This window comes from Centrocercus urophasianus, unplaced genomic scaffold, assembly GCF_019232065.1.
Source record: "Centrocercus urophasianus isolate 14NV4802_14NV808 unplaced genomic scaffold, USGS_Curo_1.0 seq_40, whole genome shotgun sequence".
Lineage (NCBI taxonomy): Eukaryota > Metazoa > Chordata > Aves > Galliformes > Phasianidae > Centrocercus > Centrocercus urophasianus.
The window spans coordinates 4,453,322-4,471,103 of NW_024884978.1; the positions used below are offsets into that span (position 1 = coordinate 4,453,322).

Consider the following 17,782-nt stretch of genomic DNA (forward strand, 5'->3'; position numbering starts at 1 on the left):
TCAACTGGAAAAATCACGTAGGGACTGCAACAGCTCCACAAGGCCAAGACTGACAGGAGCTCAGCACAGCGCTCCTGAGCATTGGATGAGACAAGAAAAAGAAATTTCAGTCCATTAAGATTTTGCTGAACCGCCTCCACCCCAAACCCAGCCCTGAGAACAGAGGCAAACAGCAGTTTCAAGACAGTTAATAGCAAAGCTGATCAACTTTCAAGTAACCAGTGTTACTGCCATCCAGGCTGGCTTTTTTTCTTGGAGATTTCCTTTCTAAGCACAAGACTAATTGCCTCTAGCTTGCAAAATTGGACAAGATCACAGCCTGAAGGGGAAAGGCTACAGTAATAAATATTTAATGGGTCACATCAATAAAACTTGTTTTGCTAAGGAGAATGGCAAAAGAGGAAAAGCAGAGAAATAATTCATTAAAAGAACTTCAGCTGAGCAATGTCAGGAAAAAAAAAAAGCCATGCTAGGAAAAAAGGAATTAAATACCAATGCTTTAAATAGGTCAGAAGCACAAGTACTATTAACACATAACAAATGGACTAGGCTGCATTTTTCAAAGTGAGATGAGAACTGTGGCACAAACAGCTCAGGTGTGGTAATTGCGTCCCATTGCAACACATCAGTACATCAACTTCTTGCAATAGCATCACCTGTGAGGAATCTGGCCAGCACCTGGAAGTGCCATTGCTCGTAACTCCTCACAAACAGCAACACAACCACCTTGAGGATTCCTTCATCTCTCAAAAGGCAAATCTTCACTGCTCCCTTCTAGATGGAGTTGCAAATTATGCTTTGCAGAAGACACAATCACAATTCTTGCAATAGCAAGACGACACTGAGTGCAAAGGTTAAAACTTCTTGTTCTCCAGCATTCCCCTTCCTCAACTCATTAAAGAGATTAATATTTGCAGCTTTCGTCACAGAATTTATTAAGTGTTTAAATTCTCCTTCCTGGCGTTATTCAAAAAAATCTTTTCCATTCAGCTCCATTCTCAGCCTCTTCCCTCAACCAGAAATCAGCTGGATGGGTGAAGACAAGCATCAGAAACTGCTGGACTTGTTAACAGGGCCAGGAACCCCATAATTCTGAGTGCAAGTTCTAGCCCTGTTAATGACTTGCTCCATAGCTTTAAGTTGCTAGATTCAGGATTATTTCTTCATAGGAAAAAGAGCAGAGAAGACACACTGGGAGAAGAGGGGCAGAGCCACTGGGAGTAGATCCAATAGTACTAAAGCAAACAGCTACTTAAGTGAGACTGATAAAAGACAATATTGCTTCTTATTTTTGAAGCCTACCCTTTTAAAAAAGTCATTAGAATTCCAAGAAAAAGAGATTTAATGGTCTTGTGGATTCTATCGTACTACTTAAACCTATCAGGGAAGTATAGAAAGGATTAAAAAAGACTGACTTATGCTGAGAATTACAACCAAAACCCTAGTCATGAGGCTATCACAAGTAAAACTGATCATTACATTCATATTATTATACAGACACATAAAGCATTGAAGCGATTGAGTGCTGCCCTCTGAAGGTACAAACCAGTTCCAGCTTCCAGATTTCTAGAATTCAACAAAACTTCCATCTCTCAACTGGATTTTTAGTCAGATTTGTCTGTGCTCACAGCTTAATTTCCTTACTCTGCACTGGGATATTTAGTTTAGGCTTATCACTATAGTAAGTTTATAAACAGCAGTCAACTCAATGCCTCTACGTTGTACTATTTCTATATATTTTAGTATCAATACTGGAACACATCGTGTTCTCATAATAACTAAAGAGCATTTAAGTGTTTCTTGAAGACATTAACTTCATTACCAACCATCAAAATTCTGTCTAGTCATTTGCTTACACAAAGCATGGGAAAAAAGCTGAAAGAACTTGCCTGGAAATTTATCAGGTACATTTATTAAGAAAAAACATTCACAAATCACAGATGTTATATTAATATTCAACTTCCATTGCAAGTAGTTTGCTCGATTTTGGCAGCATACTTGTAGTTGCAGGTTACAGCACCTGGGGAAGGATCAAGCACAGAGAATGTTGTTAGCATGCTCAGAACATTTACCTATCACAGCAGTTTACATAAGCAATGGGCTGAGCTTCCGACCTTTAACAGATTTTAGGTCAAGCAGCACCACTGTGTTTCTGACAAGGCTACAGGACATTCCAGTTTCCCATGAAAAGGCAAAAATTCTCACAAGCTGCACTTGAAATTTCACTTGTTATGTAACCTAAATTTTCAATCACACAGACCTGTGAACTCATGTAAGTGTGTCCACACAACAGGGCCAATTTAGGGCAGCTTACAGCTGTTTTTACCATCACTGCTCAGGAGTTTGTTTTTAATGCTTACAAGTTTTTAAAACAGCTGTCAACAGGACTGGGCACATTTGGTTGAATTACCAACCACCCTTAAGGGCATTATTAGAAAAGCTGAGCTAACAAATAAGCCTGTCCCTTGTAATGGACATTTTCTGTTAACAACCCAGACAATACCATTTCACTTTTACACACTGAGAACTTCTTGTTGCCACCTTTGATGAGGTGGAGGTAGCTGAACAAAAAGAAATGCCAAGACAATCCTGTCAACAGCTTGAGTGCTACTTTTACCTGAGATGCTAGTCCATTGTCTCCTGTATCTTCTAGAAATCTGAATAATGTTTCAACCTGAAGAAAGAACATAGTTGAGACAGATGTAAAGCTTCTCAATAACCTGCTGTAAACATAATACAACAAACAATAAATATTTAGTAGCACCAAGTATCTTCCAATAATCTACTACCACTCCTAATCTGAAACACAGTTGTAGTAAAAGCTCAAAAAGAGAACAAAACGGCAAAAACCATCCATTATCTGCTATTTCCTTCCTCCTTCTATTCAGCAAGGAACAATAACACTTTTCACAGGCATGTCTGCAGTAATGCATAGTCAGTAATCAAAAGAACAACAAGGTTCATTCTCCAGAGTGGGAACTCAGTGCCACACTGTTAACTCATGGAGTAAAGATCAGATCAGGTGGTCAAATTTCACCATTTACAGTCATCTGCATCATCTTACTGAATATAAATGTTACCTGGGATTAAGCAACCAAACTTAGTACGTACCTATACAACAAAGCTTTGCCTTTGTTGTTTGCTATAGAGAAAAATCCACTTCTAGGAGAAAAGTCCATAGATTGAGTAAGATAAATTTGCTTTCTTCTAAACACTGGGAAGTTTGAGAATACAGTATATGATGGAATGTGTACCTATTAAGAAAGATACAGTTAGTCACATCAAGTAGGAAATACCCAGAATTTTGTCAAGGCTGGCAACATTTCTTAGCAAGAAAAAGTCACCACCCAGAAAGACTGTTACAGTTAACAGATGCTGAAAATCAAGAATTGTCGCTAAGTTATTGTATTTGCAGCAACAAAACAAGAACATTTTAAAAAAGAGGAGGAAAAAAAAGAGTCAAGTTAGACTACAAGGTTATCTGAAGAACTTTCTCCAAGGAAAAAAACCATTTTCTGATACAGGTACAGCAGCCCGTACACATTCCAATCAAGCAAATTCTGTAGTGCATGCACCCACTCGGAATCAGTTTGACCACGTCAGCAGGATTGCACTCCATTTTTTAAAAGAAGACATAGTGTTACACTGAGAAAAGAAGCTGACCATACCAATTTGACAGCTTCATCAGCTTCATTGGAAGCCACAGCCAAGATTTCTGTGGTAGGATTGAAGGTCACGGACGTAGCAGGGGTAACGAGGTTCATTATGGCTTTAACTGGTTTAGGACGATTTTCCTTGAGACAAACATCAGTACTATACAAGTTCACAACTCCAGAAACTGAACTACAATGAGAAATCAACAAAATCCATATTGAGAGACAGCGTTTATGGCACACGTTAGCTTGTTATCTCAGCCAGTAGTCAACTTAAAGATCAGCAAGTATTTGCTTAGTGCTGTTTGTTACAACATTTTGAAGATTGTGTTTTGGTCTGAAGTCATTTAAGGTTCCCGAAGTTTTTCCAAAGGAAATGCATACTGTACTTAAACATCAGGTAGTTCCAAGGACTGACACACTAGCTGCCAGCAACCATTAATTCAGAAATACTTTCAAGAAGTATTCAGGCCCTGTTGCTGCAACTGTTGGAGTCAAAACATCTTTACAAATGCTAACAGCACTCTCACAGCAATCAAATTAAGAGCACAGAAGAGAGTAAACTAGAAAGGTGGAAAAAATGAGGCCCCAAAATGACACTTTACTACAGAAGTTCACTCTGTGTGATTTTGGCTGCATAATTTCAAAATTAACTGCTAAAATCACTGCATGCCAACAGTAACATATTAAGAGCAATACCAGTATTCAGCATGTATGGTAATTGACATGTACGTGGAACAAAATACATGATTGTCATAGAAACAGCAACATTCACCTATTCACTTGTACTATAACTTTATTAAAACATTCTATCTTCCTATTCCTATTCCACTCCTACCAAACACAAATTCTGAAGAGCTTCAAAATGAGACAGGAAGAAAGCATAACACCCAAGTTGTTCACTTACCCACACGCCACATACTGGTTATTTCTTGAAACAGCAATACACTTTCCTTCCAAAGAGCCCTCATCTTCAAATTTGTGTAGGCACTTCCTGCTTCTCACATCCCAAATGAAAACTTCACCTTCCTCTGTTTGCAGAATGAAAGAGAAGATTACAGAATTCATGCACACAAAACATACACTGATCTGTCAGAATTGTTAAAATACATTTCAGAAAGACAGTTGTAAACTTACATACAGCTGTCAAATAAGGAGGTTTTGTCTGTTTTTAAAAAAAGAAGAGCACACTGGAACAGTTCATCGGTAATGATGGATCACCTGCTAGGATTTCTAGGTCAGACGAGGTCTAACTTTGTACAACACTGACTGATTTACAAAAACTTAAGCAATTCCAATGGAATTACAATTAGTACTATTAAACAGAGCACTTACTGGAATAGCTATATATTTTACTGCCGTCTGAAGTGAAAGCAGATGCAGTGGTTCTTCCATTTACCTTCATAGTGCTGATCAGTTCTTTTGTCTATAGGAGGAAATCAATAATGGTGACCAAATCTGCCATTTCAACCCTTCCTAGCCTGAGGTATTCCTGAGTCTGTTTAAAGCACATCTCTAAAGTCTACACTGAAATATCTGTATGTAAATTCAAGAAGGACCTCCAGTTTTGTGCTATTTTGCCTGCAGTGGCAGCATTATCACACAACATAATGTCAGACAGCCAGCAGCTAAGAGAAGTGCTACATTACAAGAAAGGAACTGGTGTCCTTCAGCTTCATGTAATCACCTAAGCAAAGCATTGGCTTTGTTTGACATGAGTGCAATGAGCACTCAGACCAAGACAATGCAGATTAAGAGGTGTGACAAGGCATTTTACCACCCTCCTGTCTTAACAGGCAGCATTCAACAAATCCTTGATGCTTTCAGATGTGCTACTAAAGGTAAGGTCAGTAGGAAAGTTGCTTCCATACTCCTGTCCCACACAAACCTTAAGTCAGCCACAGTGGCTTGGCATTAAAAGCACAGATCAGCGTTTTCAGAGCCCGCAGTGCAGCACACAAGCTCATGCTCAACCAATTTATTGTTACCCAGTTCAATAAATGCTCATTTGCTCCCTCACAGAGGGGTCTCAATACAAAAGGGAACTGAAATTGTTTTAAAACTATTTTTCCTAGTTATTTCCAAGCTTGAAACAAGTGCAGCTGCCATCGTGTGGCATTTTAAAATGCAGATTAAAAAACTCTAGGTTCCTTATGAATCACAGCAGATGGAGTGATTCATGACCACGGTACACCAACACACACTAACATTATTCCCAAAAAACAAGTCCTACATTCCTTCCACCCTCAGATTCCTGTTCCCATGCTCAGGCTATTGGTTTTCTCAGCACAGTGTTTGCACCATCAGTTGTAACACATCACTGACAAATGGCTTTCTCCAGTAACCCACCCTCCACCTTCTCCCCTCCCCAAAAGACACCACCAGAAAACTCTAGACTTTCTCCACCACCAGTCCCAAAAAGAACATCAAAGAAAGCTGTCTGACATCCCCAAGCCATTTTCCATAGTTACAGTTAGTTCACAGAGCAGCTCACTTTCAAAGGCTGTCACAGTACATCACACCCGTTTTAACTGAAAAGCTGCACTGCTTCTCAAATTAAAAGGCAAGCAACCAGATTCAAAAGGAAAAGGGTTTCAGTTCCTTGGTACTACATGAATTATGGAAAAAGCTACCTTCATTGACAGCAAGTGGAGATATCCTGAAGTTCCAGTGAGAAGCATAAACAATCCATCTGGAGAGACTTCAAAGTTTTTGACAAATTTTTCCTCCATTCCTTTAAAATAAGTGATACAGAACTTAATCTTGGTGAGATTTACTCACTTGCCTGAACTTCAGGCCTACAATGAACATAAGGAAGACCAGACTCCACCTTTTCACTTTTGTAATATACTAAAAGATAACATTATGGGTTAGACATTACACGAAGTTGGGGTTATACACAAGAAACTAGAACACACCATAGTAAAACAATAGACATCACTACTTCCAAGAACTCATTTCCTTTAAAGCAAACCCATGTGCACTTGCTACTTTGGACAGCTTTAAATGCACTGAGACATTTAGATCACTAACTTACCTCTTACTTGGTGTACAGGGATAATACTTCCACCCATCATGTCATACACATAGAAGACTTTATGGTGAGTACCAGTGGCTATAACCTGCTCTCCATCAGCACTGAAACGAGCTTTATAGATTGGAAAACTCTCTAAATAGATGCTCTGTATTTTTGGATTCCTTATGCCGTCAACCTTAAAATAAAAATTAAAAGATTATAACATTAATGAACATATCAAATATTTTTACACAGAAAAATTCTTACTGACTCAACAGTACAAGAGAGACAGTAAAAAGTGTACCCAGCTAAAAGCATTTTCTCTCCCTTCCCAATCTACAAACAGTCCACCTCTCACCCCTCACCCTGTAAATGAGGCTCTCCCAGACTTTCTGGACATATTTCAAACCCCTTCTCCTTACTGTCTTGCCCATGCTTTATTCAAATAAACTATAATTTCTAATATGCTGTTCCTGCAGCCTCACAGATGTCACACAGCTTGTGCCTTTGACCACTTCACTCATACTAGGCCACATCAAACTCCTCATAGAGCTGGGCTCTGCAGTCTTCACAGGAACACAAAAGAAGTATCTGAGGATATGAAACTTCCTCCTACAACACAGCCGTTCCACCCCCCCCAAGGATTTCTGAGCAATATTGCAGCTGTAAACATAAGCAGAGTGCTCCTCACAATGTAGTGTTTGCAAACTAATTAAAAATAAGAAACACAACCTCAATATTCCTTATCACTCTTCAGCTACAGATGATGAGACTACTTTGCCTACATTTTGCAGATAGTTGGTATGAAGACAGGGAAATCTTCCAAGAAAACTCCAAGCTAATTCCATTCCAACCATAGATATTACAAGCCTTGTGTGCAAACCGTCATAGGAACAGCGAAAAGAGAGTCTATCTTGCCAAGGTATTTCCAGTACATTTATCAGAGGAGTATTCCATTTGAGAACACATTCACATAGTGTGAGTTAAAGTTTTTCACCTGAAAGAGTGACACTGATCGATCGCGGCCAGCAGTCAGAACAACTTGAGCAGATGGATGGAACTGCACAGTTGACAGTTTTCCATCAGCAAGACGTTCCTGATTAGCAGGCAAGCAGCTCTTCATCTACAACACAGATCAAGCAAAAAGAACAAAATAACAGGTTACACATTTAGTTATGCTGATGCCTACAATGACTTTTCAACAGTTTGACACCAGCAGGACAAACAAAATAAGTTTGCTAAGTTGCTTCAGTACAGCAGGGTAGGCATAAAACTGGTCAGCCTGTTGAAGTCAGAAGGAAGGCTAGCTGAGACTACTTGCACTCCTGCTCATCTGAAATAGCTGTAAAGGAGGTACTGTAAGAAACACTCATCTGAGGGCTCCCTTCAAGAACCACTTCATCACCCAGGCATGGGAGAACTTCATCTTCCCCCCAGAGACTGAAATCCTACTCCAAAGTGCTATTTAAGAGTACATTAAATAATTCCTTTGTCAATACATCTCTATTTGTTTCATGCCTTATAACATGAACTACCCACTTTCTCTAAAGCATTAATATCTAAACGTTACAATTACAGGAACAGACATTCATGTAAGAGCTCATTTTACTGCATGAACAGCAATAATGAAATCAAAGCACGTTCACAGACCAAACTAAGGTGCAATTACAGGCTTCCCTTTACCTCCAAAATACCCCTTGGTAGGGATTCTGAGCTTGATATGAAATTGCCAGTTCTGCACAGCAGATCGTCATCTTCATCGCTGCCACCTAATTAAAAACAGAGCACACTGGAATAGGGAGCTCAATGAACTCCCTACAGGAACAATGATAAGAAAAAAAAAACCACACCAAAAGAAAGAATAAAGCTGACCATCCAGCTTTTTTCACACAAAGACTCATCAAACCCCCAAAACAAGTCTTTTTTCCACAAGTTGAATAGACAAGCACAGCAAATCGCATTAGAGCAGTAAAAGGTTTCTTTACTATCACTTGCAGCTTGCTTGGATTTCCTCCTGCTTTCTCTATCAGCCCATGCAGGAACTCCTCCCATAGCTCGCTGAAATCTAGCAAGAGAAGAGGAAGGGGAGAGAAGAAAGGAACACCTTGTTTAACAAAGTCATTTCTTTCTACCCAGTAGGCACTTACAAGAGATTGCTACATTGTCATTTCATACAAGACGACTCCGACTTCTTTAAGCAGTGCACTCCACAGCCAGGCAACCCCAGCAGATCTGAATTTTTACTACAGCATCCAACTCTATCCATGCTTCAATCACTCATATGTATCAAATTAACATTTTCCATCACCCAACTAAAAAACAGCACGTCACCTCAGATGTTTTATGGAGTAATTTCTAATTAGTAAACAAGCATTAAGTCGATTAAAAAAAAAAATCAAATAACAATATTACTCCAGATTTAAAGATTCTATAAACACTGTAAGAAGCACTAACTGAACAGTGCCTCCGAGTGCAAGAACAGCTCCAGGACTGAAGCAGTTAGGGGGGAAAAAGACAAAAGGGACTCAGAATGCCGTGTGCATCCATAGACGTCTTAGCACAGTCTACCACAAAAGCATCAATGAACTTACTGCTCTTCAAGTCTTGCTTTTAGCTTTTTCTTAGTAAGTATCTTCTCGGCATCGCTTTTCATCAGCTCCCTCCTGTATCTGTGGGTCATGTCAACCCTAGAGCAAGAACACAACAGCCGCACAACTCATTGCAGTGGAAGCAGTCCGCAGCCGCTCCGACGCGGCCGACCGCCGCCGCGTGCCCTGCGCGCACCTTTCCTCGGCTTCATCGTCTTCATCCACCCAGGCGGGCCTTTTAGACGGGAATCCCCCTGTGACTTCGTTCTCCGACTCCGAATGGCTGGAGCGGCGCGACTGTGCCCCGCTTCGCGCGGCGCTCGTCTGAAACGCATCGGGACGGACGCTGAGCGCGGGGCGGGCCGCTCACCTCCCGCAGGGGAACCGGGGCCGCGCCGCCCCGCAGCGCCAAAGCCGCCGCCCCGTCCGAGCCGTACCTGCGGGCCGGCCAGGCGCTGCAGCAGCTCGGCCTCCTCCGCGACAAGGCTATCGCCGAACACCAGCTCCTCTAGCTCTCGCTCAGCGGCCGTAGCGCCGGAGATGGCTCGCAAGTGCCGGGCACGGCGCGACGCTTCCTCCTCCGCCGCCGCCGCCGCCGCCGCCGCCTCCAACTCCTTGGCGCGCGGCCGTGCCCGCTTCACCATCTTCTTCTTATTCTTATTACTATTCTTCTTGGCCGTCAGCTTCAGCTCCGCCGGCCGCCGCCGGGCCGCAGCCAGAACCCCCGGGGCCGCCGCCGCCGCGCGCATCGCTACCGCAGAGCTGCCGGAACCGGAAATGTGGCCGAGCGTCCACGCGGCCGCGCTCGTGCCCACCCCTCTCCCGATTGGAGGCCGCCGCCCCTCCCCGCACCACGTGAGCCGGGAGCTTCCCCTGTCCGCACGAACTGTCACGTGACCTCCTTTCTTCGCCTTATTTCCTTCCTCCCCTTCTCCCATTCCGCGTTCCACGTGACTTGGCGCTCTCTATTCCGCACGGGTGGAGGGGGGACGTCCTCTACCTTACGTGACGGCGAGCTGCCTTCAGCCGAGACCCAGCAGCCCCCTCCCTTGTCGCGCCGTCCGTTACAAAGCAAAACAGCTTCTAGCGGGGCTGCCGCCCCCGTTCGGCCCATTTCGTGCCGCTGAGCCGCCCCATTCCCCGATGGCTTCCCCCCGAGGTGGGTACGGCGAGCGAGGAGCCCCGAGCGGCGCGGAGCCCAATGAGGGCGCGCGGGGGGCCGGGCGCCGCGCCTGCGCAGAGCGGCGATGCTCGTGTTGTTGATGTCCCGGCGCACGGAGCGGGGCTCCTTTCTCTTAGGGAGACGCTGAACTTTGCGGGCCGCCTCCCGTCCCGCCGGGCCCGGCCCCTCGCAGGGGGAGGCGGCGGGCGGAGGGGGCCGAGCCGAGGGGAGGGGGCAGAGGCGGCGGCTGGGCGTCTCCTGCCCGCGAGGGCCTGATGGAAAACACAAAGGAGCCGGTGAGTGCCGCTGGGCTCCAGGGCGGGCGGAGGGGCTGCCGGGGCGGGACGGGCCCCCAGGGGCGGGCGGGGGCTGCGCCTCCCTCGGCCGCGCGGGCGGGGAGCTGCGCCGGGGCGCTGCACCGGGGCGCGGGGGTGGCTCCGCTCCGCCGATCCCGGGCCGGGGCGGCCCTGACAGCCCACACGTGGGGCGGCCCCGGGCCCTTTGTGCCGCACTGTCCCGCGGCGCCGGCCCTTCTCGGAGCGAGAAGTTTCGGGGCAGCCCTGGCGCGGCGTCACCCTGCCGGAGCCGCGTTCCTGTATCCTTCCTGCCGAGTTAAAGCCCCTGCCGCCGCTGCCGCCTTCCAGCCCGAGCTCAGCGTTCCGGAATGCGCACGGTCTACTCGTCCCGGGGCCGTTCGTCGCGTTTCGCTTCCCGGCGCGGGCGGCGATCCCCGCTCGGGCCGTTGCCGCGCCGTGTCCCGGAGCGGCGGCTCTGCGGAGCGTCCCGCTGCACGGCGCTGCTTCATGGGAGAGAACGGTGCCCGTAACGCCGCTGTTCCCTTTAAGGCTCTGGAAGCTGTGGGGCGGTTTTCTGTCTTTTTTTTAAAAAAAAAAAAAAAAAAACGAAAGTTTTGCGTGTTCGAGGGGCTGCGCTCAGTCACTGCTTGGTTACGTTTGTTCGTAACGGTCCGGTTTTAACTTGCACGGAACGGAATGAAAAGGTTAAAGGAGATCCTAATCGGGACCTTTAAACGGGGACCAAAACAATGCAGTCGTTACGAGATCCGTGGGACTTAACAGATGTAGGCAGTAATCTGTGCTTGTTACTTCTGCCTAGGGATCGCTTTGAGGAAGTGTGTAACGTAAGCCGCAGGGAGGCACAGCAGAGGTGTATGCTTTCCTGGGTGGAAGTTGTTGTTGGTGCATGGTTTGGCTCTTGTTCCCGAGAGTGCGGAGACCTGTGAGCGCACAAGGATTGTAGGCTGAAAGTAAGGATTATCTTCATTGTCGTTCCCTAAAGAGTTAAATAGCTGTGGTGGTAACAGTAACTCGGGGGAAAGGAAATCCCACGCTGGCCTTCCTTTCTCTTGCCTTTTAAAACCTGATGTAATTTCACAACGTTCTCGATACCTTCTGCAAACTGCTGCAGCACACCTTCGTTTCTCAGGTAAGTTGGTGCACATTGGACTTGTGATATTTTCCTGAATCTGCCCCTAAGCACACAGGAGGGATTCAGGTGTAGCAAATCTTGGCTTGGGGTTGGAGTTATTTTACTGTTGTTTTGTCGTTGTTTATAATGTTAACAGAATTGTTTGAACCAAGTATTTGACTTCTAGACTCTGCCTCTTCCAGGTGCTCCTATGTGTAAGGGCTTTGTAAAAACATAATGAAGTTTTTAATGTAAACACATTTTATTCAAATGAAAATATTTCACATATTTACATCACCCCCACCCCTCCAAGTTGCCTGCTAATTTGATATATTTTTTTGTAAGAGTCTCCCCTCTTCTCGTGTGAAACCCCCTGGGGAAGAGGCTATGGACAAAACCATTGGCAAACAGCAGAAACTGGCTTCAGACAAAATGCTGTCATACGTAGCAAATGAAGAGACAGGAAAAAACATTTCTGTAATTTTCCAGCTGAGATATTACTTGTAATAAGAGTGGAAGGCACATTTCCCAATAGAGGTGAGTTGCTTATATATAAAAAACTAAGTTTGGCTAGTTCTGATTTCCAGGAATCCCAAGATGTTTAGCTTTGGGGTTTTTTGTTTGTTTGTTTTTCATGAAAGCTGAAAGTATATTTTCTTTAAATCGGTACCATGTTGGAGTTTTTCTGCTTTGCCATGCTATGAGGCTCATGCAGGGCTTCAGTTCTGCGGGCGGTGGCCTGGTGTTTCTGCACAGGGTGGTTCTGGCCAGCTTAAGTTCAGAAGGGTTGCAATCAACGAGTTTTTTGTTCTTGGTGCATTAATGCTGACATCCAGAGCCAAAACCACACTCGTGGCATAAAACATTAATGAACTTTCAAATACAAAACTATTGTATCAAATTTAACACCGACTTTGAAGTACACTATTGGAAAAGCATGCTTTGTTAAGGCTATGTGATTAAAGTAAATGTTCTATCAGACACCCGTGGCTGGAAGTTGGTGGTTGCCTTGTGACTTCTGTCATGTTTCTGTGAGCGCTGAGTGTAGAAACTGGTGCCTCTCTGCATGAGGTGCTGGGACACATTGGTTGAGCTGCAGTTCTTGTATTTCTAAACTGCTGTCTTAGTGAATTTAAGCACCAAGCTGATTGAATGGTAGTGACTGCCCATTTGAGCAGGCTGAAACGTTTCTCTGATGGTTTTATACCAACTGCCTTTGGTCAGGATGTGCTGACTTGGAGGCACAGTTTGGCTGCTTGATAATACGGGGTATTTTCTGTTGCAAGTTTTCACCTCTGAAATGCTTTCTCTTAAGTGTTGCCAACACTTGAGCATAGTTTTCATTGATATACTAAAACAATTTCCCGAGCATTTCGTGCCCAGCTAAGGTTAAATTGTTTTATTTTGCAATTTGGCCACGCAGTGTACATCCTTTGTGACCAACCTTTCATGCTGGAAGAGCAGTTATTTTCAGGGAGCTATGATGTGATGACCAAATTCAGCTGTGTATGCTAAAGGAGTGAGAAAGTGGCTGTTAATCGTATTTGTTTGGAGTTGCCTTCCAGCTTTTTGGAAAACCGGTTTCCTTAACGATATTCTTTTATCATACCATTTGCCTTGTGTAATGGTTAATTAAGAATATTTCTTAAAAATACGTTGCTGCCAAGTGCTCACAAGGGGGAGAGGAAGAACAGGAAAATGGGAAGTTGGGCGGAATAAGAAAGCAGTTCTTAAAAGTTCCTCTCTCCACCCATCTCTTCAGTAAAAAGAGCCATGCAAGAAATCCCCTAAACAAGTAGTGACCCAGGCTTTTATTTGCCAGTCTCACTTACCTCGATTTTGTATCGCTCTAAAAATCCTTCCTATTGAGGAGCTGGTAATCTGACTAGGAAAATGAGCCTTGCCCAGTATGCACAGAAGTTTGGCCTGTTCTGTGTGCATACGCCTTGCTTCTGCTTAATGAGTGGTGCTTATCGTGAGGTGGAACAGCTGCTGTTCTGCTGCTGGCCACTTACACAGCTGTAAGCTCTGCAGTGAGCCAGGCTCCTTCTCAGTGTTTTGCGGGGAGGCGAAGAGCGCTCATCTATTTCAGTTTTAAATAAATGCTAACCCTAATGTGGCTTTTCATGCTAAATCCAGCTCCTGGCAGCAGGCAGTTTTTGTCATTATGCATGTATTGTGAAATGCATGGGTTGATCTTAGGGTTGTAATTGTTAAATTAATAATTCAATCTATTATTTCTGTCTGCGATAGCCAGAAACAAATTCTGGGAGAGTCACCACCTAATGTTGGTCATAGAAGTGTGTGAATGTGAAAACTACACATAATCCATCCCCGCTGTACCCATGGTAGCCCGCAGTTCTGTGGTCACAACAGGACGCTTTGGTGCAGTAACAGTTGTGATGGGTTTGGGGATGCAGGGCTGCATTTTTGTGCAGAGGCCCTGCAGGTGCCACAGTTGGGCGCTGTCAGCTGATGGCATTGCTGCTGCTCATCACTGGCAGGAGCTGGGCAGGAGCTGCAAGCTGCTGCTGTGGCTGAGGCAGCAACTTGTCCTTAGTTGTGGTTCTGTTTGAGGCAGATATCGGCCTTTGTGTAAGGTTGTGATTTTTGACCTGTGAGTCCAGACTTGTAACCCACTTGTTTTCTGTTTCAGGCATTAGACAGGGCTTACAAAAGAGTAGGACTGCTGAGATCTGCAGGGAGGGCTATCAGAGGTTCCATGCATCACTCGCTTGTTTCTACAAATGCTGCCTCAACATGGGCCGAAAAGAATCTTACTGGTGTTTATTATCAAAATAGAAATGTTTTGATCTGCTCTAGCAAAATTCCAGCGAAGGTATTTGTGTATTTTCTGCCCTGACTTTCACCTGCCTTTGTGAACAAAGCAGTTTGTATTTTTGTACTGAAAATCTGAACCTTTTCCAAGTTGCACAAAATGCAGTTTGAGCAAATTTCCCAAGAATTAAAATCCAAATAATAGTTATAAATTAACACCAGGAACATCCTATGTAAATTGTCTGGCAAACATGCTCATCTTCTGGCAAGCACTCACATAAAGATGTTTTATAAAAACTAGAGGGTTGTTTTACACATTTACATGTTTGAGTTGCTCATAACTTCAGCTGGGACAATGTGACTAAATGTAAAGTGAAGGAAAGGTGATGTGTGAGACTTCCTTGGTTTAGATAAGCTAAACAAACTCTTGATGAGTTGGAGACTTTGGAGCCTCTATAATGCTGAAGGATGATTTTTCTCTTTTGAGTCCGTAATTTCCTACAGAAAGCAGAAATATTTTCTTTCTCATCTATGGATATTTTGGCAAAGAGCCTTGGCAGTGCTGCTGAGATTCTAAATCTGTGATAAAGGAAAAAAAAAAGTGAGAGCCAACATATTGTCATGGTATCTGTGACTGTGATCTTGAGCCATGCTTCAGCCTGACTCCTTTGTGTGCCAAAGGAGCTTCAGCCTGCCTTCAGCTTTCTGCTGCTGCTTCCTGTGCAGGGAGAGCGGTGCTGGGAGGGCAGTGTCTGCTGTGCCCTTGGGAATGGGAGGACTGGGACTGGGCTGTTTCTCTTCATTCTTGTGAGATGTAGCAGCACTTCAGGCCTCTACCAATGGAGTTCTGGGCGAAGCCAAGCTGCTGTGTAGGCCTGAGGTCTTTGGTCTGGAAGGAAAGAGCAGGGCTGGGGCTGCTTGGTGCTGCACCGCCAGGAGGGGCTTCCAGTCCTTCTTTATGTGGGTCCAGGCCCTGGTCCCTGAGGGAAATCCAGTCAGCTGCTGTGTGCGGTGGTGGGGGGCAGCAGGCTGTTCTGCTGTGAGTAGTTAGTATGGCACTGCAGTTTATTTCCTAGGCTGTGGTCACTGAAGGTAAAACACTGTGAGGCACTACGGAGTTTGTGACGAGGTCTTCATGTTCTCATGTGTGAATTGCTGACACTTTGCAGAACTCTGTATCCATGGCAATGTGTTCAGCTTCTGCCTTAATCTGCACACACGTGCACAACGCAGCCAGCATCTTGCTGGTACCAGCAGTGCTGTGCAGGTACGGCTCGTTCCTGGCACAGGTCAGGGCTGGGTTTCGTTCTGCCTTCCGCTAGTGTTCCTTTAATGATTGCAATTGCTGTTCTGCCTACTTCAGGAATAGAGGTCATGTCATGCCCTGCCCTAAGTTTTGATTTGTTTTAGTGTAATTTTATATGGTTGGCTATGGGGTGTGTGCACAATTAACACTGCCGATTTAACGTTTCAGAGCTGTTCTTAGTGTTTACAGGTGTTTGCTTTGTTGCATAACCTTCTACTGTTTGCGCTTTTTTTTGTAGTTGGATGCTGGGATTGGGTCCGTGTAGGAATCAGTTCTCTCTCTTAACTATGAGGAAAGTCTTCTAAAATAAGATTTAGATTGAAAAGGAGAATAGAGAATGTTATAATAAAGTGATAATGTGGCACAGGAAGGCTCGGATGAGATGTAACAATAGAGATGTTCAAATGATACTCTCCAGGAAGGGGATTTGGGGAATTATTGTGATGAAGTCTTAAAGCTATGAATCCAAATGCACTTTAAGAACAAGTCCAATCATATTTTCTGTCTACGGTTTTGAGATAAAACTTACTCCTGGGTTTGAAGGGAGAGGGAAGTAGAGGCACAGGCTTTCTTATTTATTTCTTCTTGCTGTACTATATTCTCTTAACTTGTGCTTGCATTGTAGTATGTCTTTTCTTGCTTTATTAATGCCTCTCAACCTTTGTAGGCATGGTTAAGAATAATATAAATACTTTGAGATTTCTTTTTTTAGCTTAATGAGAGCAGCTTGCTTATGTAGCAGTAGGCTCGTGTCAGGTGGCAATAAAGGTAAAAATGTTCCTGTATTAAAAAGCATTTATTAGTTATCCATTTAAAAAAAAAAAAAAAAAAAAAAAAAAAAAAAGTTAATCTGTTGCTTGTCGTCGTCTTTATTGTCTTTGGAAAGTGCTCAGCTGCTGGGCATTTTTCAGAGCAGTGTTTGCACTCGACCTCAGATTTTTCATTGCCACTGCCACGTACAGAAACCTGTTACATAATAGAGTTTTCCTACAAATTAGTCACCTTTCTATCTTTTAGCATTTATACAGACCCTATTGCCATAGTAACTGAGCTCTTCATAATTGTTAACGTATTAATCCTCAGAACACCCCTGTGAGGTGGAAAAGTGTTTCTGCTTTGCACGTGAGCAGCTGAATCCTGAAGAAGCTGAGAGCTGGATCCCCAGCACTGTGAGCCACTGATGGCCCAGAGCAGCTCAGCTCCATTCCTGGAGAGCAGTGCCCTCCTCGCTGCACTGTTTTCTCTGCTGAGCTTTCTCAAATGAATGAATTCTACAGAAATTGGCTGCAGCCATCTGGAATATGTTCATTTGCATATAAGATGCGTGGCTGTCATTGATCAGAACATCAGGATTAATGATCTCTGGAGAAACCAAGGAAAAAATGTATGGACTGCTACTGTGTATGCTCAGTGGACTGAGCTTGTTTTGTTTATACCAATACCAAATGTTACCTGGTTTTGACTCTACTAACTTGATTTGTAATACGTGCTGATATTTATATGCCGATAGGGCAGTTTGTAGTGTATCTCCATTTGAGGGCTGACCTTTAATTTTCAAGTTTGCTGTTGAAATAGCTGTGTTCACGATGCTCTGGTGTTCTTTTTGTTTGCTTTCATTATTTGCTTTTTTTTTAATTTTTAGACAAATCATCTTTCACAAACAGAAAGGAAGAGACGTGATTCATTCGGGATGTTTGACGGCTATGACAGTTGTAGTGAGGACACCAGCAGCAGCTCCAGTTCAGATGAGAGTGAAGAAGAGGTTTCTCCTTTGCCATCCAGTCTCCCAATCATAAAGAACAATGGACAGGTCTATACTTACCCAGATGGTAAATCTGGCATGGGTGAGTA

General features: G+C 44.1%; 2 protein-coding genes across 12 annotated transcripts in view; one reads left to right on the forward strand and one right to left on the reverse strand.

The window, feature by feature from the left end:
* Nucleotides 1-1,892: 1,892 nt before the first annotated feature.
* Nucleotides 1,893-10,006, reverse strand: UTP18 (UTP18 small subunit processome component). The gene is made up of 14 exons (XM_042833108.1): nt 9,695-10,006; nt 9,454-9,581; nt 9,261-9,356; nt 8,655-8,734; nt 8,353-8,438; nt 7,667-7,792; nt 6,691-6,865; nt 6,287-6,387; nt 4,989-5,079; nt 4,561-4,684; nt 3,669-3,843; nt 3,112-3,254; nt 2,618-2,674; nt 1,893-2,020 (listed from the first exon to the last, which is right to left on the reverse strand). The coding sequence occupies exons 1-13, from the start codon at nt 10,004-10,006 to the stop codon at nt 2,650-2,652; spliced, it is 1,662 nt and encodes a 553-aa protein (XP_042689042.1). The 3' UTR covers nt 1,893-2,020; nt 2,618-2,649.
* Nucleotides 10,007-10,610: 604 nt separating this feature from the next.
* Nucleotides 10,611-17,782, forward strand: part of MBTD1 (mbt domain containing 1) — a 28,227-nt gene continuing 21,055 nt past the window's right edge. For 6 of the 11 annotated variants that reach the window (XM_042832917.1, XM_042832925.1, XM_042832921.1 and 3 more), the window contains exons 1-5: nt 10,611-10,715; nt 11,536-11,686; nt 12,193-12,384; nt 14,504-14,686; nt 17,574-17,775. In XM_042832917.1, the coding sequence (XP_042688851.1) occupies nt 14,570-14,686; nt 17,574-17,775 (319 nt within the window). In that variant the 5' untranslated portion in view covers nt 10,611-10,715; nt 11,536-11,686; nt 12,193-12,384; nt 14,504-14,569. The other 5 variants (XM_042832918.1, XM_042832927.1, XM_042832920.1 and 2 more) reach the window with 5 other exon arrangements.

Bases quoted from the DNA above. Each gene is read 5' to 3' on its own strand.
- UTP18 (XM_042833108.1), bottom strand. From the start codon at position 10,006: ATGCGCGCGGCGGCGGCGGCCCCGGGGGTTCTGGCTGCGGCCCGGCGG. The intron at 6,866-7,666 runs GTGAAAAACTTT...TTTTATTTTAAG, and splicing joins GATCAGTGTCACTCTTTCAG to GTTGACGGCATAAGGAATCC. The intron at 3,844-4,560 runs GTAAGTGAACAA...TTCTCATTGTAG, and splicing joins AACCAGTATGTGGCGTGTGG to TTCAGTTTCTGGAGTTGTGA.